This window comes from Trichosurus vulpecula, chromosome 1 (genome assembly GCF_011100635.1).
Source record: "Trichosurus vulpecula isolate mTriVul1 chromosome 1, mTriVul1.pri, whole genome shotgun sequence".
In the NCBI taxonomy this organism is placed as follows: domain Eukaryota; kingdom Metazoa; phylum Chordata; class Mammalia; order Diprotodontia; family Phalangeridae; genus Trichosurus; species Trichosurus vulpecula.
This window is the reverse complement of record NC_050573.1, coordinates 548,627,645-548,652,178: the sequence shown is the minus strand read 5'-3', so window position 1 is coordinate 548,652,178 and position 24,534 is coordinate 548,627,645. Positions and strand designations below refer to the sequence as shown.

Below are 24,534 nucleotides of genomic sequence, written 5' to 3'. Positions count from 1 at the left end.
GGTTACCACTGAGGCCAGACAAGTCACTGGGTGGGCCTTCTGCCGCTCTCTTTATTTGTGGCTCACAAATAAGATTAACCCTTAATCTTCTGAAGATTCTTCAGCAATGCCCAGCTCTGCAAGGCTGCTGTCCAGTAGCATTGATCTACTCAGTTGAACAGCTGTTTTCTCTTGTTGGTAGGCAGCCCCCAAAACAGAGGTCCTTAACCTTGTCTGTGTCATGCTTGCAGAACCTTTGGCAGCATGGTGAAGCCTACGGACCTCTTCTTGGAATAAGGTTTTTAAATGCATAAAATAAAATACATAGGATTACAAAGGAAACCAATTATATTGAAATAGTTTTCAAAATGTTTTCTTGTTAATGAACCCCAGATTAAGAACCCCTATCCCAGAGGGATTTTCTGCATTTTGAGAGAGATGACATGAGAGAGTCTAGAAGGGAGACTATGCTTTTGTTCCTGCTGTCTGGCTCTGCCATCATGTACTCTCTCTCACTTTGCATAAGTTAAACTCCCTTCATCATCGTCCCAGTATGGTTAATCTTCTCTTACCTACAGGCTCTAGGAGAGGAGTTTTTAACCTGGGGATTCATGAGTTAACTTTTTTCATATTTTGATAACTATATTTCAATATAATTGGTTTCCTTTCTGATCCCATGTATTTATTTTATGCATTTAAAAACAATATGTATTTTATTTAATGCACTTAACATTATTATGGGAAGAGGCCCATAGGCTTCAACAGATTGCCAAAGAGTCCAAGTCACACAAAAAAAAGGTCAAAAACTCCTGCTCTGGGATGTCCATCCCCTGGGGATTGACTCTTATGAGAAAGGTAACAAGGTGACATTCAGTTCTCTTTGATGTGAGTGTCTCTCTGCATCTTCAGTGGCTTGCCTAGATTCTAGATGTTAGGGTTTGTCTGGTTCTCTGGTCTCTATAGATTTCTTGGATATTGACTACTACTTACTTGTCTTTGAAATCTAGTGAATTATTTTGACCCCTAGAGCCCATAAGCTCTTGTTCCCACCTTGTTCTGACCTGTGTGACCTTGACCCCCTGACCTACCTCTTCTTCTTATTGCCTTTTGGGTAATTTTCTGCATCCAGCCCATTTCTATTCCTGGCCTTTTACTCTCAATTCCCAAGCTCTCCCAATCTCAGTTTCCTGACCTGCCTTCAAGATCCATTACCACCCACAGACCCTTGGGGCAGGTACCTCCTGGCTGTGTTTCACAAAATCCCTCTTTCAGATGCTGTCATTCTTCCCTGGGGCAAATCCTTTAGATAGAATCAATACCTGATCATCTAGAAAAGTCTCACTGGTTATAGGGGTAGGAATTGAAGAGACACCATGCCTATCACATCTCCTATATTTAGTTCTTCAGAGGTGTACAGGAGGCATGAGATTCTTAGAAAATGTCATTTATTCCTTTAATCCTTAGTCTACCCCCACCCTTCTCCCCTATACCTTCTCCAGTCCACACCTTCCCATGGTTTCCAGAGGCTTCTGGGACTACTGTCTGCAAGAGCCTCCTCCTCCCTTGGGCTGTACACCCTTGTCTGGTGTCTGGACTCATCTGGGAGGGTCCTAACTAGGAGAGAAAGGGCAGGAAGGATGGGGCTGGGGATGCCCCACCCTCTTAGTGTTCTAAGGAGTTCCTAATACCCAAACTCTTCTCCTGCCACTGTGACCAGTCATTTAGTCAGTCAGGGAGCATTCTTTGAGCCCTTACTACATGCTCATTACATGCTCATTAAGAGTCCATTACTACATTGTGCTCAGTGCTGGACCTCTAGGTCCTCTAGGGACCTCTAGGTTCCTAACTGGGAATCTACCTGATTTCCAATTCCTGCCTCTGTGTCCTCATTCCACCCTGGCGTTCTATGGGTAGCATCCGTGACTGTAGTCCCACCTTTGGCTAACTGTGCTAACCCAGAGGTGGAAGCCATGGGGCCTCTTGATACCTTGTGTGTTGGGTCCTCATCCCTCAGGAAGATTTGTTTCTTCTTGGCGATGGTAGTTGTGCGGTAGAAGTCCACCAATTCATTTAGTGAGTTGAACTTCTCCTCCCAAAGGAAGTATTTCCCCATGTTCTCCCGAAGCACCTTGAAGTGCTGAACCTGGTCGCCATAGCTGAGGAAGGAAGAAAATGATATCTTAGGCTGAGTATCTAGGGCCATGGGAAGCAGAGTCTTCAAAAACCCATTAGAATATAATTTCCTTTTTTGTTTCTTTATTTATTTTTAGTTTTCAGCATTCACTTTTATAAGATTTTGAGTTCTAAATTTTCTTCCCATCCCTCAGCTCCCCCCTCCCCAAGACAACCTACAATCTGTACAATCATATCAAACATATTTCCACATTAGTCATATTGTAAAGAAGAATCAGAAGCAAAAAGAAAAATCACAAGAAAGGGAAAAAAAAGAGAAAATGGTATGCTTCAATCTGCATTCAGACTCCATAGTTCTTTCTCTGGATGTGGATGGCATTTTCCATCATGAGTCTTTTGGAGTTGTCTTAGATTCTTGCATTGCTGAGAAGAGCTAAGTCTGTCAAAGTTGGTCATTGCACAATGTTGCTGTTACTTGTGTACAATGTTCTCCTGGTTCTGTTCACTTCACTCAGCATCAGTTCATGTAAGTATTTCCAGCCTTTTTCTGAAATCTGCCTGCTCATCATTTCTTTCAGAACAATAGCATTCCATTATGTAGAATATAATTTCCTTGTGGGAGGGGATGGTTTAATTTTTGTTTTTGTATCCCAGGAGCTTTGCACATAGTAGTTGCTCAAGAAAGCTTGTTGAGTTGACTTGGCCCAAGCATAAAGACAAGGAAGGGAATTGTATTGTAGAGGAATGAAGCACCATTCCTGTGAGGATGGATGAGCTCAGTAATTGGTCTCAATGCCGAAAGAAAACGATTGTAGCTCTAGAACTAGAAGGGACCTTAGTCCAACCCTCTCATTTTACAGGTGAGCCCAGCAGGCTCATTGACTTGCCCAAGGTCACACAAGTGGCAGAGGTCTGGAAGCCTCCTGGGGCTACAGGGAGAAGCATATGGTAGGTGCTCAGTGAAGATTTATTAGTTCTCTTTCTTTGGCATCTTCCACACCCGCACCCAAGTGCCTACAACAGAATGGGACACCCAACTTAATAAATATTTGTTACTATGATCATTTTTATCAGTGACATCGACATCAGCAATGATGAACAAAGCTCAGGAAGTTCTAAAGTATCTGTAGAAAATGTTAAGGTTGGAAATTTTGAAGAAAATGGCCTAGAGTCATAGAATCAGAGCTCCAGGAGGGAGCTCAGAGGTCATCTAGTACAGTGGTAGCAAATTCAAACAGAAACAGGGCTAATAATCTGGTCATAAGAATCATTGAGTGCTGTATATTGACTTAGTTTTGAAATGTAATGTTATCTATGTTTTATTGTATTTTTATTTATTTTGTTAAATATTTCTCAATTACACTTTAAGCTGATTAGGGCCACACTTTTGTGGGCCACGTGTGCGTTTGCTACCTCTGATGTAATCCAATCCTTTCATTTTTTACAGATAAGGAAACAGGCCCAGAGAGGCTAAGTGACTAACAAGTATCATCCACGTAATAATAAATAGTAGAGCCATCCATGCCTCCTGCTTCATTGCTTTTTGAATACAATAAGCTGCCAGGAATTGGTACAAGGGTGGGGACTGCCTCTAAAGAACAGTGCAACATTTTCCTAGTGGTCCACAGGTACACAACAATTCTTCGAATTTTCTGAGAAAAAGAAGTAGCAGTGTCCCAAGCTTCCTAGCAGCTAGGTGGTGCAGTGGATAGAGTGCCAGCTCTGGAGTCAGGAAGCCTTGAGTTCAAATCTGGCCTCAGATATCTACTAGATTGTGACCCTGGGCAAGTCATTTAACCCTGCTTGCCTCAGGTTCCTCATCTGTAAAATGAGCTGCAAAAGGAAATGGCAAATGACTCCAGTATCTTTGCAAAGAAAACACCAAATAGGGTCACAAAGAGTCAGCCACGACTGAAACAGCTGAGTAACAAAGCTTCCTAGAGACTAACTTGGTCTCTTGCTTGACTGATTCTGTGAAGCTTTTCCCACCTTGAGCCCCTCATAACTTCACCAAGTGGCCTGGTTTCCCTTTGTAATATTATGTATTTCATTTTATGTATTTAAAAAATATTCTGAGAAGGGGTTCATTACACAAAAAAGTTTAAGAATTCCCAATACAAGATAATTAGAGGAAAAAGAAAGAGAACTGACAACTGGGAAATAGAGAACATCTGAGCTAAACCTTGAAAGAAGACAAAACGAGGAGAAAATGGATTCTGGGCACCAGGAACAGCCTTTGAAAAGGGAAGGAGTTGGGAGATGAAATTCGAGTTCAGGGAATAATTAGCAGGACACACTGGCCACCACACAGAGTGTGTGAAGTGAAATAATGCAAAATTCTGCAAAGATAGGCGGGATGACTTGAAATGCCCGTCTGTGAGACTTCTGACCCCCGCTTGGCTGCCCCAGAGAGAATCTCTTTTCTCTCTAACCCAGGACTGGGCCTTACACATATTTCAGCACTTGGATGGTGATGTGAGCAGTCAGAGACTGACTGCTGTGTTCTGTCTAAAACCTAACATGTTGTTGGAAAAATACCATGATGTATGTAATTGAATCATGTTACTTGCCTTCTCGAGGGGCCAGGGAGGAGCAGGAGGAAGGGAGAGAATTTGGAACTCCAAAGTTTTTTTTTAAATGAAGGTTTAGAAAAGTACATATAATTGGGAAATATTAAATACAATTTTTAAAAAATCAAAAAAGAAAAATTCTGCAGTAACAAGATAAATTAAGAGTGTAGGATGAAGGGGGTGGTTGAGGGTAGAGAGCAAGGACAGACAGAGAGTCAGTGTTCTTGAAAAGTTGATAGCCTAGAAACTTTCTGGATTTTGGAGCTATAAAGTTTTGTTACATTTATGTAATAAAGTAACTAGATCTAGGTTAAAAAAGTATTGTCTAGTACGAATCCTTAAAGAGTCTGCTTTAATTCACTTCAGGAAACATTTATTAAGTGTCTAATAGGTAACAGTTTATAAATGGCATACAATTGGTTGTGTATAAATAGGGGCTTCTAAAGGGTTTGAGGTATTTGAAAATAGTTTAATCTCTTACATATCTCACTTATTTAATTCCTTCCCTCAGCAGTTTTGTTTAACATTTTCTTTACATTTGCATCATGCAGTAAGGGTTTGCTAAGCAAAGGTGGGTTTCAGGTTTATCCCACGTCAGGAAACATAAACTCAGCATTAGTTCCAAATATGCAAAGAGATTGTTGTTGGGACAATTATAATGGTGCTCTAAGAGAAGGTCAAATTAGAAAATATTCCAGAGTACCAGCACCGGTCATTCAGTGGGCCAACTTAGGGTACATTACAAGTTGTTACTGAATCATTTCAGTTGTGTCCAACTCTCCATGACCACATTTCAAATTTTCTTGGTAGAGATACTGGAGTGGTTTGCAATTACCTTCTCCAGTTCATTTTACAAATAAGGAACTTAGGCGAAGAGGGTTAAGTGACTTGCCCAGGGTAACACAGATAGTAAGTATCTGAGGTCGAATTTGAACTCAGGTCCTCCTGACTTCAAGACCTATACTCTAAGCCACTGTGCCACCTAGCTGCCCACATTGCAACTACTTCCTGAGAAACAATTCTTTCTTATAACCAAAAGAATGCTCAACTTGGAGTCAAGAGACCTGAGTTCGAATCTATCCCTGCCACTTACTAGCTGTGTGACCCTGGGCAAGTCACATCCCCTCTGTGCTCCAGTTTCTTCATCTTTAGAAATGGATAATAATGTCACTCACCTGAAAGGGTTGTTGTGAGGATCAAAATGAGTACATAAAGTGTTTTGCAAACCTTAGACAGCTAGACAAATGATAGCTGAACAAACAATAGTTGTTGTGGCTGAAAGTGGTTGGTAAGCCTAAGACTTAAAACTTCTATGATTTCATCACAGGGAATGTCCCAAATTCCCTTTACTAGGGCAGATTGCAACCCATCTATGAGTTCTAGGGAGGTGCCTGAGTCACAGAGTCACAGGGAGTTGGTGACTGAGTCAGAGATTAAGTGACTTATCCACAGTCACAGTTAATAAAAATGGATGCAGGGTCAAAGTCAGTTAAGTGTTAGAGTTAAGAGTTTAACATAGGTCTACCACTCTGAACTGCTTCTAAAGCATTGTATAAACATAAGCCATAATTAGAACGAGCACTGGTTTGGGGTCCAGAGATCCGGATATAAGTCTTGGCTCTAACATTTAGGAGTCTTAACAGTAACACATTTGCTTTGGCTAAGACATTGGAATTCTTTTTACCTCAGTTTCTCCACCCAGCAAATAAAGGCAATAACATACGCACAATCTACCTCACAGAGCTGTGGGGATGAGATGGTATAATATAGGTGAAGAATTTGGTAACCATAAAGCACTAGGGAAATGTCAGCTTTCATCATCATCCTCATTTACACTGGGGTCTGAGCCCATGACCCATGAGAATGAATCTGTCTGTGGTACCAGCTCCTCTTGGTGACTGCTCTGAAGACAAAGAACCAAGGGATGCGCTGAGGTCCTCCTCACACCACCTCAAATGAGGACACAAAACAGTCTCTCTTTGGCCATACTTAGACCAATCACTAATGCCAGTGCCTGCTCTTTCATGAGCCAGAGCGTTAGCCATGCAAGGAGTCTATTCCCCAGATAAAGTTATATAAAGCAACATGATTACACTTCTCATCCCCACTCTTGCTCGCTTGATCATTCTGTCCCCCCTCCTCTGCCTATAATATACTTTGCTTCCCATGTAGGGCCATACTTGAGGACCTAGAGGGTCACATGTGACCTCGAGGCTGCAGGTTCCCCACCCCTACATGAGTTTAGACCAACCTCTTCCAAGAATCTTTCCCTGACAACCCCAGTCCATATTAATGTTGGGCAGTGGTGCAGTAGATAGAGTGCCAGGCCTGGAGTCAGAAAGACTCCTTCCTGAGTTCAAATCCAGCCTCAGACACTGACTAGCTGTGTGATCCTGGGCAAGTCACTTAACCCTGTTTGCCTCAGTTTCCTCATCTGTAAAATGAGATGGAGAGGGAAATGGCCAACCATTCTAGTATCTTTGCCAAGAAAACCCCAAATGAGGCCACAAAGCTAGACATGACTAAACACAACTCTAACCTCTTCTAGCACTAATAATCATCTTAACATCAAATAGGCTTCTGAATATTCCACATGAGTAAGTCTTCTTTCTCTTCCTTCCCAGACTATGAGTTCCTTAAGGTTAGCTATATGCTAGGTTCAAAAAAGGTTTGCCAAGCAAAGGTGGGTTTCAGGCTGATCCCATGTCAAGAACCATAAACTTGGAGGACAAACATAACTGTGCTCTAAGATGAAGTCAGGAACAGCTAGGTGGTTCAGTGGACAGAATGCTGGGCCTGAAATCAGGAAAATATCTTCCTGAGCTCAAATCTGGCCTCAGGCACTTACTAACTGTGTGACCCTGTGCTTAACCCTGTTTGCCTCAGTTTCCTCACCTATAAAATGAGCTGGAGAAGGAAATGACAAACCACTCCAGTATCTCTGTCAAGAAAACCCCAAATGGGCTGACAAAGAGTCAGACACAAGTGAAATGAATGAACAATAACAAGAGGAAGTCAAATTAGAAAATATTCCAGGATGCCAGTACATGTCATTCAATGGGTCAGCTGAAAGCACTATGCAATTATTTCATGAAAAACAATTGTCGAAGGTAGTATAGCAGAGCTGAGAGCGCTCTACGTGGAGCCAGGAGACCTAAGTTTGAGCATTAGGGTCATGGGGTATGCTGAAACCAGCTCCAACTTGGACCCTACAAACTAGGGCTTGATTTATTGTTTTGCTGATTGTCTGGTCTTAAGAAAGTAATGGAGAAAATGTTAATAATGAAGATTAAATAGAAAAATGTATCATGGGTGTGGGGGGAGGAACGCCTAGGAGAGCTGATTATTAAACATTTATCAGCACACTGCTTGGACCCTGGCTTTTTAAAAAAATTAGTAATGTATATATAAATATATATTCAGTTCCTTAAACATTTCACTATATATATGTATTCAATATACAATTTCACAAACATTAAGTCAATCACTAAACAAGCATTTATTAAGCGCTTACTTACTACATGCCAGGCATTTTGCTAAGAAGACAAAGAAAGGCAAAAACAAGGAGCTTACCTTGTAATGGACAGACAATGCACCAATAACTATGTATATACAAGATACCTATAATGTAAATGGAAAGTAATCTCAGAGGGAAGGAACTGGAGGGGTTTGAGATGGGATCAAGAAAAAAATAACATTTTAAAGCACTGATTATGTTCCAGGCACTGTATGAAGTGCTGTACAATTATTATCCCATTTGATCCTCATGACAGCCCGGGAAGGAGGTTCTATTATTATCCCCATTTTACAGTCAAGGAAACTGAGGCACATAGAGGTTAAGTGACTTGCCCAGGGTCACACAACTAGTAACTGAGGCAAAATTTAACTTAGGTCTTCTTGACTCCAGGCCTAGCTGCCTCTGCCTACCGCAGAAGGTACTGTGTGATTGAAATTTTGAGAAAAGCCAGGAGAAAGAAGTGAGGAGGGAGAGCAGTCCAGGTATGGGGGGTGGGGTACAGCCGATGTAAATCACCTTCTCTGGGGAGGCAGCTAGGTAACACAATGGATAGAGCTGCTGGCCTTGGAGTCAAGAAGCTGTGAATTCAGATTTGGTCTCAGAGACTCAATGGCTGTGTGACTCTGGTCAACTCACTTAAAAAAAAAAAAACAACCCAACTCTGCCTCAGTTTCCCCATCTGTACAAAGGCAATAATAATAACAGCATCCTAGGGTGGTTGGGAGGATAAATTGAGATAATGTTTGTAAAGCACTTGTGCATACTTAAAGTGCTATATAAATACTAGATATTATTACTGCAAAAATTGTACTAGACATAGAAGATACCAAGATAAACATAACGGGGCTCCTGCTTTCAAAGAGCTTTTAACCCAGTCAGGAAGAGCTGCTAAGTAAGGATCAAATGGAATTGCAGCACCATTTGGGGAGTTTGCAGGAGGGACTATCTTTTCATCATATCATCCAGAGTATTAGTCCTTGAACAGACTTTAGAAATTACCTAACCCGGCCCCTTCATTTTAGCAGACGGGGAAACTGAGACCCATAGGGGAGGAGCAATTTTGTCTAAGGTCTTGCATTCAGTGGCAGAGACTGGACTAGTGCCCCAGTCTCTTGACTCACAGGCCATGGATCTTTTCACCATATTTTGGTTCATCCTACAGTGCAGACAGTTGCACAGCTTCCCCAGGGGAGAGGCTCCTGGCTTCACAACACCTCATGAAGCAATCCTCCTGAGTGCTTTGCAGACAATAGCTCTCAGACGTCTTTAGAGGCAGCAGTAGCAGTGGCAGCAGCATTCACAGAGCCGGGGGCATTGTTCTACTCTGAGTAACCCATCTATGGGACCAGAGTCTAGCACGTGGGCAACTGGAGGATTGTTCCTTAGCTGAGGAACAAGGGTGTGTACTGGACAACTCCCGTCCAGTCTGGCCCAGACATTCCCTTCTCTGAATAAAGCTGAATGACTGGCGCCCAGAGGGACAGTCAGAAGATAAAAAGTTCACAGAGTGTTGTTAGAACTGAATGGAAACAGGGAGGCCCAAGTAGGCCTGTACTAAGGGTACAGCTGGTACGTCCACCACTGTAGGCCAAGCGTATTCTTACCTTAGAGCCTAGAGACTATGTCAGAGGTGGGGAACACATGGCCTTTTAGGTCCTTGGGTGCAGCTTTTTGACTGAGTCCAAGTTTTATAGAACAAATCCTTTTATTAAGGGGATTTGTTCTGTGAAGTCTGGATTCAGTCAAAGGGCCGCACTTGAGGACCTCGAAGACCACATTTGGCCTTGAGGCTGCAGGTTCCCCACCCCTGGACTATGCTTTAGAAGAAAGCCACATTAAAACATGTTCAGTTGAAAATATTTTCAGATATCACTAGCCCCTGAGTGAAGGCCTCGCAAAAGAATACTTCGCCCAACAGGAAGGATAGGCAAGAACCAAGATGGAAGTCAAAAAGGCCTTAAAGCAGGCCAGAAAAATACAACAAAGCCCATACAACAAAATTCATACGTTTTATTTTTTGGAAAGCCCATTACACCCCAACTTAGCACCTATTCATTCTTATTTTCCATATAAATCTAACAGGCTTGGTTATCTGGAGGCTGGACTGGCCCTGGGATTCAAAGTGTCCCTGGGGAGTATCCCACCTCATTCCCATCCTAGTGAATGGGTGGTTTCATCACCATGCTCAGAAAATAAATTGTGCATTCTCACCTTTTCACCTTTGCTCATCTCCATACTCCTTGAAATGTCCTTTCTCCTCCTCTAGAGATGTAATACCCAGCCTTGAAGACCCCACTGCTCTATGAATCTCATGTCCTCTGTGAATTTTTCCCTGCCCACTCTCACTCACGATGATCTCTCACTCCTTCTCATGAGTTCCTATAGCCTTTACTGTCTATCCCACTCATCTGGCACTGCCAGGTATCATTAAGTGTCTTATCGTTCCTCCTTTAGCAAGGCTGTGAGCTTCTGAGGATAGAGAGTGTCTGTTCTCCCTCTCTCCTGCATTGCTGAGCCTCCAGGAAGTATTGATAAAGATGCCGTTGATGGCTGGATTTCTTGCCTGGTGATGGTGGGTATGGCTGATGGATGAGCTCAGAATTGGGATGGGGCCAGAAGGACTTCCCTCTCAAGGACAGAAGCTGAAGGAATTGATGCTCAACAGGAAGTGCCCAGGGCATGTATCTTTGTGTGAGGCGGGGTGGACAGGCTGCTGCTGAGAGAGCCAAAGGAACGCTGAGCCCAGCAGAAAAGTTCCATTGAACTTTTCTCAGGTTGCATCAGCAATACAGCTTGCCAGGCTGGTTTTTCTGGCCAGGTACATGAATGGGTGAGGGTAAAAAACAAGGAGTCAGGTGGGCACAACCTCCCTCCTTGTCCCCTGCTGGCCTAGACCACCGTTCTAGAAGAACCAAGAGAACCAAGGGACAGCACAGGCTGTCTAGGGGAGATTTATTCTCTGTTCTCAAGGCCAACCAATCTGGAGAACCAACTAGATAGGACAAATGGTTTAACCTTACTAAACTGTATCTCAACAGTTGGGAGAACACTGGAATGGGAATTAGGAGATCTGGGTCTGGTAGTGGCTTTGAGATTCACTTGCCTTGTGACCTTGGGCAAGTAATTTCAATTCTTAAGAGCCTCATTGTCCTCAGTATATAACGAAGAGGTTGGATTAGATGATCTTTAAAGACTTTTCCAGTTCTAACATTCTAAGTCTCTTAGATTCCATGATTAAAGAGAGAGGAGAGAGAGAGAGAGAGAGAGAGAGAGAGAGAGAGAGAGAGAGAAAGAGAGAGAGAGACAGAGAGAGAGAGAGAGAGAGAGAGAGAGACTCTAGATGAGGCCAACCTGCAGTTCTTTGGACGAAGAGCCAGGAGACCTGAGTTCCAATGCCAGTTTCGCCATTAATTCACTGTGTGACTTTGGTTCTCTGTTTCCTCCTCTGCACAACGAGGAGGCCTAATATTCTAGGATTCAGAGAACTAAATCAAAAATAAACGTAACAAACACTGCCTGCAATGTCCAGCTGCCCAGTTTCTTTTACAATCTAAGTATGAGTAGTTCTCCCAGACCTCTTGCCCTAGGATTTTGAAAAATGGCATCAAGAACAAGGTAGAATCATTAGCACATCCATGAATCAAGGTTCTGTTGCATTTTTACTGCAAAGAACCATAATTTGTGAACGTCTGTCTTAATTTTAGCTAGCAAAAAGGGTCCTTTGAGAATGAGGCCATCCATCATTCATGAAATAGAAAGACAAAATATGGGAAATTCAAACGTGAAAAATCAAGTACATTTTCATTTATTTATGACTAGCAATTGTCTAATAAAGGCAGAACACCTTACTCAAGAAAAACGAATGATAACCTTCCACAACAGAAGTGTAAACTTCTTGAATCTGCTAATTGTTCTTCATTCCAGTGGCTATCAGCTCACACGTGGCCTTAAGCTGTGACATAGATATTTATCTTAAAACAGAAACTACTGTGAAGCTAAATCAATGACAGTTTGATTTACATCTCTGTGTGCACAGATACATATATATATCAACATCCACAGCAGGATCTTGACTAATATCCTGGAGACTAGCCCAGGGATTAGGGGCGGGTGTTTTACAAGCCATAACACGTCTGTCATTTCTCCACAGAGCACAAAAAATCATAGACACTCTGGCCAAGTTAAATAAATTTAGTTAATGCTATTAATGATATCAAAATGGTGGCATTAAAAAATGTGAGGGGGAGGAACCCAACCAAGTTCCTTGAGCTTCAAATCCTAGAATGTTTGAGCCGGAAGAGGCCTTAAAGATGATTGTATCCAACCTCCTCCTCTTTTCAAATGAGGAAATGAAGACCAAGAAAGGGAAAAGAACTGATGCCCTTAAGACTCTGGAATCGAATTGCCTGATTATCTTTAGATCTTCAACCTGATTTTATTTGGCTCAGTGGCCTTATTTCATGAAGTCCTGCTACCTGATTTTCATTAGAATGTGTGGTCCTGGAGGACAGAGACCTAGTTTTTTCCTCTCTTTGTATCCCCAGACCTTGGCACAGTGCCTGGCATATAGTAAGCACTCAACAAATGCTTGTTGCCTCATTGACTGACTGATTCCTTTCCCCGTACTGTTTGAATTCATTTAGAGCTGCCACCCAACTCCCTTCAGGTTTCTGTACATGCTCACTCTCCCACACATACACATCCAGGACTCCATAAAAAACAGCAAGCACCTTCAAAGCTGTAGTCTGAATTTCCGTTCGGTGGGTTCCTAAGTAACACAGTTTTGCGCATATGACACAAACTCCTGTAAATGACTCTCCCACTGCTGGCTTCCCAGAATGCTTTAGGCTCTCTTACAAATTGCACCCTCTGAAGAGAACTAGGACTTAGGAGTAACCCCAAATGAAGAAGCAAAATATGTACCCAGGTACACACATGCACACAAATAAACATATTGTGACTTATGGTCACAAATAACCAGCACAGGTGATTAACATGCCTTAAACCATGGTCTCATAGTCCATCCTTGGAAACAGGCTGAGGTGGAGAACTTGGGTGCTACCTACCTCACAAGGTTACTTGGAAAATCAGAAGAGATAACTGTATGTAAAGTGCTGAGCAAACTGTAAAATGTCACATAAAGAAAATATAGAAAATTAATGGTCCATGTATAGCCATATTGCTTGTAGTCTTGGAGAGGGGTGAGGGGAGAAGGGAGAAAAATTTGGAACCCAAATTCTTAGAAAAAATGTTGAAAACTATCTTTACATGTAATTGGAAAAAATAAAATAATATTTACAAAAAGAGTGATCAATGATTACAAAGAACCAGAATGGTATCATCATTCCTTCCAATTATGAGTTTCTGTGAGTCTGTGAAATGTGTAAGGTAGTAGCAGGGGGTAGGCATGAGAATGGTAGTGAGGAGCAAGGAGGTCCTCCAAAAGACAAGAGACCAGAAGAGCAGAATGGGGGTCTTGGCCACAAGGCTGGGGTTAAGTGACATGCCCAAAGTCATACAGTTTGTAAGTATGTCAAGTGTCTGAGACCAAATTTGAACTCAGGTCCTCCTGACTCCAGTGCTCTACTCACTGCACCACCTCACTGTCCCTACATGGCTTCTTCTTTAGCTTTTTATGGCTAAACTCCTCGAGAAGGCTTTTTATAATACATGCCTCAACTTCCTCTCCTCTCCATGATCATGTTTCCAAAGTCAGCATTCAAGCAAAATTGCCTTCTCCAAAGTTACCAATCAGTGATCTCTTAATTGCCAAATCCAATGGCCTTTTCTCAACTTTCATCCTTCTTGACCTCTCTGAAGCCTTTGACACTGTCCACTGCCATCTTCTCCTTGATATTCTCGTCTCTCTAGATTTTCAGGACACACTCTCTCCTGATTCTTCTCCTACCTATCTGACTATTCCTTCCCAGTCTTCTTTGCTGAATCTTCATTCAGGTCCTGCCCACTGTAGGTGTCCCATAGGGCTCTTTTTTGAGCCCTTGTCTCACTCTGTACTGCTTCACTGATGATCTCATCAGCTTTCATGGATTCAGTTATCCTCTCTATGCTGATGCTTCTCAAATCTACCGAGCCAGCCCTAACCTCTCTGCTGATCTCCAGTCTCACATCTCCAACTATCAGACATCTAGAACTGGATTTCCAATAGACAGTATAAACTCAACATGCTCAAAATTAAACTCATTATCTCTCCTCCCAAACCCTCCCTCCTTCCAAACTTCCCTATTTCTGTTCACCATTCTCTCAGTGTCCCCCAGGCTCACAACCTAAGGAGTCAATCCTGGACTCCTCACTATAGCTCACTGCCCTGTCACATCCAATGTATTGCTAAGACCTGTCAATTTCACCTTTGCAAATATGCCCCCTTCTCTTCTCTGATACTGCCACCATCCTGGTTCGGGCCCTCATCCAGTTCTTAGACTATTGCAAGAGCCTGGTTGATCAGCCTGCCTTAAGATTCTCCCCATTCCAATTCATCCACCATTCAGCTGAGAAAGTGGTCTTCCTAAAGGACAAGTTGGACCATGTCACCTCACTACTTAATAAACCCCAGTGGCTCCCTATTACCTCAAAAATACAAAATCCTCTTTTTGGCATTTAAAACCCTTCATACTCTAGCCCCCACCTACTTTTCCAGTCTTCTTATACCTTACACCATGCCCCTCCCCGCCCCCACACACATACTCTTTGATCTAGTGACATGTCCCTCCTTTCTCCTCCTTGAACAAGATACTCTGTCTCTTGTCTCTGAGCATTTTCTCTAGATGTCCCTCATGCTTGGAATGTTCCCTTTCCTGAATCCTGACTCCTGGCTTCCCTGGTTTCCTTTAAGTCCTAGCTAAAAATCCCACCTTTGGTAACTAGCCTTTCTCAACATCTTTTTGTTCTAGAGCCTTCCCACTATTGGTTATTTCCTATTTATCCTGTAATTAGCTTATTTGTACAAAGGTGTTTGTGTTTTGTCTCCCCACATTGGATTATGAGCTCCCTGAGGAGAAGGACTGTCTTTTGCCTTCCTTTGTATTCCCAATATTTAGCAGAATACTTGGCACACAGTAGACACTTAATAAGTGCTTATTGACTGACTAGGAAATAAAGGTATAAGGGAGGTGAGGTCTTCCTCAGCACAAACAGATGTTCAGAGATAGATAGATAGATGGATAAATGTTCAGAAGCAGATGCAACACAGGGAAGAAAAGGAACCTTTCATCTCTGGGAGGCCCCTGATCATTCTCCTAAGACACTTTGCATTCTTGGCTCTTGAGGTGTGTCCTGAACCTGCACCTGTGGGTTTCTACCAAGGTAGGAATCCTTGCCATTATAACCTCTGGGCTCTGATCTCTCTATTCATCCTCCATGTATCTCATTACAGCATATGAAGAAGCAGTGGGGACCTGAGCAGCACTGAAAAGGCAGCCACCTCCCTGATCCACTTTACTTCTTCAAATACATCCTGAAATTCCATCATTAGAATTTATCCCTTTGACTTAAGATACAGTTTCCTGTTCAAATGCTAACATTCCTGAAAGGGGTCCTAAAATATTAGATCTAGAAGGGTTAGACCTCATCCATCTGTGCTTTCTCAGCGCAGATGAAGAAAGGCAATACAAATGGATTTGAGGAAGACTTGAGGCTAGCTCTGAGCAGAACTGTGGGGAATATAGTAGTGGCCCAAATGGTGGCCTTGAAAGTAAGGAGATGAAAGTTCAGTGTTAGCTCTGGCATGTACTAGCTGTGTGACTCCATGCAAGTAATGATTATTTTCATTCTTTGTGCTCATTTCCCTAGGGCATAGGACAGTGCTTGGTACATAGTAGGAACTTAATGAATGCTTGTTGCTTGATCAACTGATTAATCTCTGGGTCTCACTTTTCTCCTGTATTGAAAAAAGGAGGCGGAAGGGCTAAAGCTAAAGAAGAAGCCACGTAGAGACAGCGAGGTGGTGCAGTGAGTAGAGCACCAGCCCTGGAGTCAGGCGGACCTGAATTCAAATGTGGCCTCAGACACTTGACACACATACTAGCTGTGTGATCTTGGGCAAGTCACTTAACCCCAATTGCCCTGCCTTTCCCCCTCCAAAAATTAAAAAAGGAGGCGGATTATATAGTCTCTATGGTCCTCTTTAGCTCTAACAGTCTACGGGTCTATGTGGTGGGACGTGGTGTTACTGTGATCCGGACAGAGGTCTGCAAATTGCACCTGTTGTCAGGGTATACTGTTGTCTTGAGACTTTACTAGATTTTGCGTGTGGACATAACACAAAATAAAGACTGGCGTGCTATATAGAGTGGAATATTCTGACATTAAAAACGTATACATTTTAAAATGATAATAATAAAGTGTTCTCGTTTATTCTACCTCCCCCATCCCCTATGTGTTATGCCCTAGGCCGTGGCCTACCTTATCTAACCCTAGACCTGGCTCTTTGCTGATTCCCAGGTCAGAGCTCTTTCCACCTGGCCTGGTGTAAAGTCTTGATATAGAGCTTGATCCTGCTTCCTAGTTCCAAGTGTGAGAAACAAGAAGGTAAGAGGGTACCTTGCCTCAGCATGCCCAAAACTCAACTTGTTATCTTTCCCCTCAAACCCAACCCTCTTCTGAACTTTCCTATTACTGTCCAGGGCATCCTCCTCTTCCCAGTATCCCAAGGTCATGACCTCAGCATTAGCCTCATCACCCCACAAATCTGTCGTCAGGTCTTACTGCTCCTACCTTCACCATATCTCTCACATCCAGCCCCTTCTCTCGACTCACAGTTGCCACCTTTGTTTAGGCTCTCATCACCTCACCTAGATTATTGCAACAGCCTCCTAATTGGGCTCCTGGCTTTAAATCTCTCCCTAGCCTATTCCATCCTACACACTAGTGCTGAAGTCATTGTTCCATAAGTGCAAATCCAACTATGTCAGTCCCTGCTCAGTCAACTCCAGTGGCTCCCTATGGCCTCTAGGATAAAACAGAAGCTCTTCTGTTTAGCTTTTAAGCCCTTTACAACTTTGCCCCAACCTATCCTTCCAGCCCACTTCCTGCACTCCTCAATCCGGCCAAATTGGCCTTCTCTGTGCTCCCCACGTGTGACACTCCGTCTTGCATAGCTGTCTCCCATGACTAAATGTGCTCCCTGCTCAACTCTGTTTCACAAGGTCCCTCTCTTCCTTCAAGACACACCTCAAGCTCCTCCTTCTGCATGAAGCCGGATCTACTCCCCCATCCCCAACTGCTAGTTCTCTCCCCAATCAAACTATTTTATATCTAACTACTCATTACTTATACACTTTATTTTTATCTTATATATACATACAGGTTTGTATATATGCGTATTTAACTTCTGTTTATTTATTCATTTTATTTAATTTTGTATACATACATACACATATGTATATTTAACTACTTTTATTTATTCATTTTTATTTTGTATATATACATATCTGTATATACACATACATGTTTGCATATGTGTTGTGTTGTATATACATACATACATATACACACTTTACCTTCCCCATTAGCATGAAACAACTTTGAGAATAGGAATTGTTATATTCTTTGCATCTGTATCCTCAGTGCTTAGAACAGAGCCTGGCACGTCATAGATGCTTAACAGATGTTTATTAACCGATAGAAGTTGTCATGGGATGTTCCTCAGAATCCCAGAGCTGGAGGATCACTCTGGAGTCAGGAATGTAAGGAGGGTAAATCAAGGGAGCTCTCTAATCAACATGATGAATTTACAAGAAGTTGACCCTTTGTTTGGGGTATTTATATCTTCCCATGTTCTAGACCAAAAACGAGGGATCAGTTAAACAGTTGACTTTTTTTGTCTTTTACTCCCCACTTTTTTGGAGGATGAATCAAGAGAGACCTCTCAACATTACCACACAAAAGAAACTACACCTTTCTTTCCAAGAGTTTGGGGAAATCCAGCCTTCTAGAGAGAAAAGGAGTATTTTTAGACACCAGAATCTACTTTCAAATTCCTTATATTATCACTGCTTATCTCTTCCTAAAATCCAGCTCTAGATTACCCCTACCATCTGCTTTCTCCTCTCCTCCATTGCCTGCTGAGGGAGGTCACACAACTGTGCTAATGGGATCTCCTACAAATTTATTTTACTTAAATTCAACTGGGCTTTTTGGTTTGCACAGCAACCCCTTTGTTCCTCCCTAATTGATTCCCTTTTGCACTGCTCACAAACTTTCTTCCCTTTTCAAACCACTTTCACCAATCCTTACCTCATTCCCTCCCTCTTAGCAGACAATACAACTTTAAAAAGAAAATTAGATCCATCCATTGTGACCTCATATTTCTCAATTCTACAGTTTGTTTCCTCTCAACATCATCTTCCATTGTCTTCTCCTTAGCTTCAGATTCAGAATCTCTGTGCCAAAGCATTTCCCTCTACTTTTACTCTCGATCTCATCCCCCTTTACCTCTTCTGGGAATTTATTCCTTTGATCATCTCTCCTCCTCCTCCTCCTCCTCTTCTGCTTCTTCTTCTATCATTTTTCAGTCATGTCTGACTCTGTGATCCCATCTGGGGTTTTCTTGGCAAAGATACTGGAGTGGTTTGCCATTTCCTTCTCTAATTCATTTTACAGATGAAGAAACTGAGGCCAACAGCATTAAATGACTTGCCCAGGGTCACACAACTAGTAAGTGTCTGAGGAATCTTCCTGACCCAGCACTCTATCTCTACTCTCTTTCTAATCTTCAATTTGTTTTTCTCCATTGACTATTTCTATGCTGCCTACCCACATGTCCCAGATCTTTTCTATGCGAAATACAAATAAACAAACAAAAACCTTTTACTTGGCTCTTCTATTCTCTTGAGCTACTATTTTAAATCTCTCCTTGCATTCACTGGCAAATTCCTGGAAAAAGCTTTCTACCCTCATTGCCTACCCCTTCTCACATACTATTCACTTTCTCAAGCCCTTGTGGTCTGGTTTCTCTTTATGCTCCTCAATTGAAATTCCAATGTTACCAATGATCACTTAATTCCCAAATCCAAGGGCCTTTGTTCAGTCCCCATCCTTCTTGACCTCTCTACAGCATTTCACACTTTTGAGCCCCAACTCCTCCTGGATACTCTATCCTCCCTGTTTTCATGATAGAACTCTCCACTACATGCCATTACCTGTCTGACTACTCCTCAGTCTCCTTTGCTAGATCACCATCCATTTTGGAGGGCAGAGTACCCTGGGGCTTTGTCCTGGGTCTTCTTATTTTCTCATTAGCATCCTAGGCTCAATTATCATCTTTATGTAAATGGCTCCCAAATCTACACTTCTAGCTTTCCTGAGCTCCAGTCCCCTATCACCAATTGCCTGCTGGGCATCTCTACCTGGATGTCCCATAGGTGTCTCAAATCTAATATGTCCAGAACAGAACTCATTGTCTTCCCCCAGAAGCCTACCCCTCTTCCTAACCTTCCTATTTCTGTGGAGAGCACCACCATTCCTCCAATGGAATATAAATTCCCTGAAGGCAGGAACTACTTCATTTTTGCTTTGTCGCCCCAGCGTTTGACACAGTGACATACAAAGTAGGCCTTTAATATGTACATATTAAATTGAATTGAATGGAACCTTTCTAGTCACCCTGATTCACAACCTGAGTTGGAGCAGCTGGGAGGCCAGTGTCACTTGTTCAAAGAGTATGCATTAGGGAGTAAGGAGTCAGAGTAGAGGAGGGAGAACATTCCAGGCATGGGGGACAGTCATCTTCATGGCAAAGAACCAGAAACAAAGAGGGGGTGACCATATATGAATGCAATGGAAGATTGCTGTGCCATAAGAAATGACAAAAGGGATAGTTTCAAGAAACCTGGGAAGATCTATATAAACTGATGAAAGAAGAAGTGATTAGAACCAGAAGAACAATTTATACTGTGACAACACTGTAAAGAAAAACAACCTAGAAAGACTTAAAGACTCTAATCAGTGCAGTGACAAAGCACAACTCTCAAGGACCAGAGAAGAAGTTAGCTACCCTTCTCCTCACAGAGGAGTGATGGACCCCTGTGGATGAGATATATTTTTGAATGTGGCAAATATGGAGAGTCATTTTGCTTATTTGATAAAATGAGTGTGTTTTAACTTTTTTATTAGCAGAGAGGGATTTCCAAGGCAGGGAAGAGGAGTTAGAGATAACATTATCAAGAAAAAAAAAAGAAAAGAAATAAAAAAGGGCCATTGAAGCAAAATTTAAAATGCATAGAAGAGAACAGATGGAAGTTCAGAGGGAAACAGGTAAGCAGGAAACTAACAAGCTGAATGTAATGAAGATTCATGGTTTCACATATGATTTCACATGAATTCTGTTCTGCTTTGCATGTAGAAATATTCTTTCTGGGTATTCAAAATATATTTTTTTTCAAAAATAGATAATGAAATTATATCAATACTTTATACATATATGCTTGAATGGCATAGACAGGGATGGGGAACCTGCAGCCTCGAGGCCACATGGCCTAAGTCAGACCTGCACAACTTGGTAGTAGGGTAGAGACCAAAATTAAAATAGGCTAAACTTCTTCCAGACACAAAAAATTTAGACTAAAGACAAACTGACGATGGTTGGTTGCCTCAGATCACGTGACAAACAAGAGCATTTGAGGTGGCAACTCTACATTCTTCCCGAAGGATTTTAGGTGGCCACAATTGGCCTGATCCAAGTATTTTAAGTAAAAATTAATTGAATTACAAGGAGAAATAGATATCAACTCTAATAGATACCAACTCCCCAATTGATGGTCACCTCCCCCCATGCCTATAATGTTCTTCCTCCTCCACTCTGACTCCCTACTCCCTAACACATACTCTTCAAACCAGTGACACTGGCCTCCCAGCTGTTTCATGAACAAGACACTTCATCTCTGCCTCAGGGCATTCTCCCTGATGACTGTCCCCCATGCCTGGACCTTAATATGTTATCTTTCAGACTCAGACAAGTATCACAAATAGATAAATAAGCAAGGAAGACCTGAATAGGATTTTAGAGAAGTTAGACATCTCTAGTGATAACAAGATGGTAATAAAAAGGATATACCTATTTCTCAACTGTGAACGAAATCTTTACAAAAATCAACTGTTAAAAAGTCCATAAACAAATGCAGAAAAGCATGCTTTTTACTGGCCACAATGCAATAAAAGTTATAACCAACAAAGACCTTTGAAGAAAGTCAGTCACCAAGTATTTATTAAGCACCTACTACATTCCAGGCACTGTGTAAGTGCTAGAGATACAAAGAAAGGCAAAAAACAGGATTAAAATTTAAATAGAGACCAATTTAAACTTCAGGAAGTGATGGACAAAGGAACAGATCATAGAAACTAGATTATTTCGTTAAAGAACCAAGACTTTTTGGATATGGCCAAAGCAGTCCATAGAGAATTTTTTTAATCTCTAAATATTTTCATCCACAAAAAAAGAGAATTAATAAATCAATGAATTAGGTGTGCAACTAAAAAAATAGAAAAGCAGTAAATCACCATAAATAAATTCAAAAGTAGAAATTCTGAAAATCAAAGAAAGATAAATTTAGAAACAAATCTTAAAAGTCTTTGAATTAGTAAATAAAAGTAATGTCTGATTCTTTATAAATGTAATAAAATAGATAAATTGTTAACTAATCTGATAAAAGAGAGAAAGAGAGAGAGAGAGAGAGAGAGAGAGAGAGAGAAAGAGAGAGAGAGAGAAGCTCTGTCATTAAGAAAAAAATTTAAAAAGGGGAAATGGAAGAAGCATTTACATCTTATTATATCCCAGGTTAAGTGCTTTACAAATATTGTCTCATTTGATCCTCACAACAACCTTGAGAAATAGGTGCTATGATAATCCCTATTTTATATTTGAGGAAATTGAGACAGGCAGCTTAAGTGATTTAGCCAGGATTACACAGCCAATGAATGCCTGAGACTGGACTTGAACTCAGATCTTCCTGACTTCTAGGCCCAGCACTCTATCCACTTTGTCATCTAGTTGCCTAGAGAGAGTTTAAAACAAATGAAGAAGAAATAAATGAAATGATTGGAAACTATTTTGCCAAATTATTTGCCAATAAAACTGATGATAACAAATGAAGTGGATGAATATTTACCATAATATGTTATCCATATTAAATGAATAAGAAAAAAAACTTAAATAACCTGATTTCAGAAAAAGAAACTAAACAAGCCATAAAAGAAATACCAAAGCAGGGCGTGGGGGAATAGGACGAGAGAGATTCACAAAGGAATTCTATAAAACAGGATAATTAATTCTAATTACATAATCTATTACATAAATTGATTACAAAAATGGGTAAAGAAGAACTCCTGCCATCTATGAGTAAACTATAGTCTAACTGCATCTTAAACATTTCAAATAAGACGTCTTGAAGCCAGGACTCAACATATCCAAAAGTGAACTCATCTTATCCAGTAGACAGCTTCTTTGTACATAGTCATTTGATTGATTTCTCTCCAATTAGATTGTGAACTCCTGGGGATTGTCTTTTACCTTTCTTCATGTCCCCAGCATTTAACTCAATGCTTGGCATATAGTAGATACTTAATAAATGTCTACCAAATGTTGATTTGAATTGGTAGCGTTAGCCTGGTGCTGGGAGGATGTCTTAAAAGGAAAGAAGGCAGTATAGTGGGGATAGTGTTGGATCTGAAGCCAAAAGAACTGACTTCACTACTTGTTGCCTATATGACTTTGGACAAGTCACTTAACCTCTATGGACCTCCGTTTCCTCACCTGCAAAATGGAAAGGTTGACTATATGATTTCTGAGATCTCTTATAGCTTTATGTCTATTATCTTCCAGTCTCCCTCTCGTTCTGAGGAAATCATGTGTCATGAGGGAGCCTTCAAGGGAGGGTACTCTGGCAGGATCTCACACTTTCCAAAAACCAAACTCCTTTTCCCTCAAAACCAGGTCTTCCTTGTGACTTTGTTCATGATGCCAACATTCTCTCAAAGCCTCAGACTCCAAACAGGAATCATCTTTGACTTGGTTTCCATGACAACCCCTGTGTTGGCAATCAAAATGGGCTCTTAGCACTTAGTTCAACCAAGTGCCCTTGAAGAGTTTGGCCTTTATTTCCTTGATTAAATTAGGAGTCCTTGATGACCTCCTTACCTCAAGGGCAAGTCTAGTTTACATGGGTTTGAGTGACATGTTTGGGACATCAGAGGCTTTTAGACCATGTGGGTTTAAGTCACCTCTTTGTGATGATTTTCAGTCATGTGGGTGAGTTGCATGTGTGACTCGCCCTTGACCCTGAAAAAGATATAAAACCAGGGGTTGGCTTCCTCTTTTTCAGAGCTCTGACCCACAAGCAGTGGTGGCGCGCGTGACTCTGGGCCAGCCCTTGTGATGAGCTCCTGGGCTGAACTCAGATGTTGGTAACTATGAATTGTATTTGGCCTGTCTGTCGATGTTTGTAATTTTGTTTGTATTTTGCTCTGAAGTTCAGGGTGCTGGCTTTTTCCCTTGAACTAAGTGAATGGTATTTGTATGCTGGATTAAAGTAAAATTGTTAATCCCTTAAAGTTGCTTTCCTTAGTAAAGCAGATCAAAAGAACCTGGGCTTTTGCAGCGTTCTGTGAGCTGGTTGTTGCTGATTTTACACCCCCCACAGCAGCTGCTAGCCAGATTGTTGAAACAACCTCCTACCTCTGCACCATCCAATCAGTCATCAAGTCCTGTCAATTCTTCCTTCATAATGTCTTTCACTACTGTCTTCCTCTCTTTTCTATTCCCATTGGCACCTCCTCTATTGTCCTGACACACTCATCACATAGAATGTCAGAAATAGAAGGACGTAGTCCAAACCACTCATTTTACAGAGAGGGAAACAGAGTCATAAAATGGCAAAGTATCTGCTCCAGTGGTCATGGGCTCAAGGATTTAACATTAGAAGGGATCTATCTATCTATATCTCTATGTCAGGTCATCTGACATAACATCTTTATTTCTATGGATGAAGAAACTGAAGCCCAGAGACATTAAGTGTTCAGGGTCACAAGGGTTGTAGCAGAGGTAGAATTCCAACCCAAATCCTAGTCCAGTGATCTTTTTCCCATACCATAACATCTTCTAGCAGGCTTGCCGCAGTAGCCTCTAGCCAGTATACTTGCCTGTACTTTATCCCTAAGCCCCAACCAGACATATACTAGTAATGTTTAGCAGACAAAAAAAAAAGCATGTAGGCAGAACAGACTTTAAATATTAATTTGCATTATTAACATTTTCTTCATTATTTTCTTAAGTCTAGACAATCAACAAAATGATAAATCAAACCCTGATTTGTGGAGCTTACAATT

General features: G+C 41.5%; 1 protein-coding gene across 1 annotated transcript in view; it reads right to left on the bottom strand.

Moving 5' to 3' along the window:
* Window positions 1-24,534, bottom strand: part of LOC118859156 (GRB2 related adaptor protein) — a 61,193-nt gene that overhangs the window by 5,564 nt on the left and 31,095 nt on the right. The window contains exon 4 of the mRNA XM_036769615.1: window positions 1,967-2,135. Within this exon, the coding sequence (XP_036625510.1) occupies window positions 1,967-2,135 (169 nt within the window). The remainder of the gene's footprint in view (window positions 1-1,966; window positions 2,136-24,534) is intronic.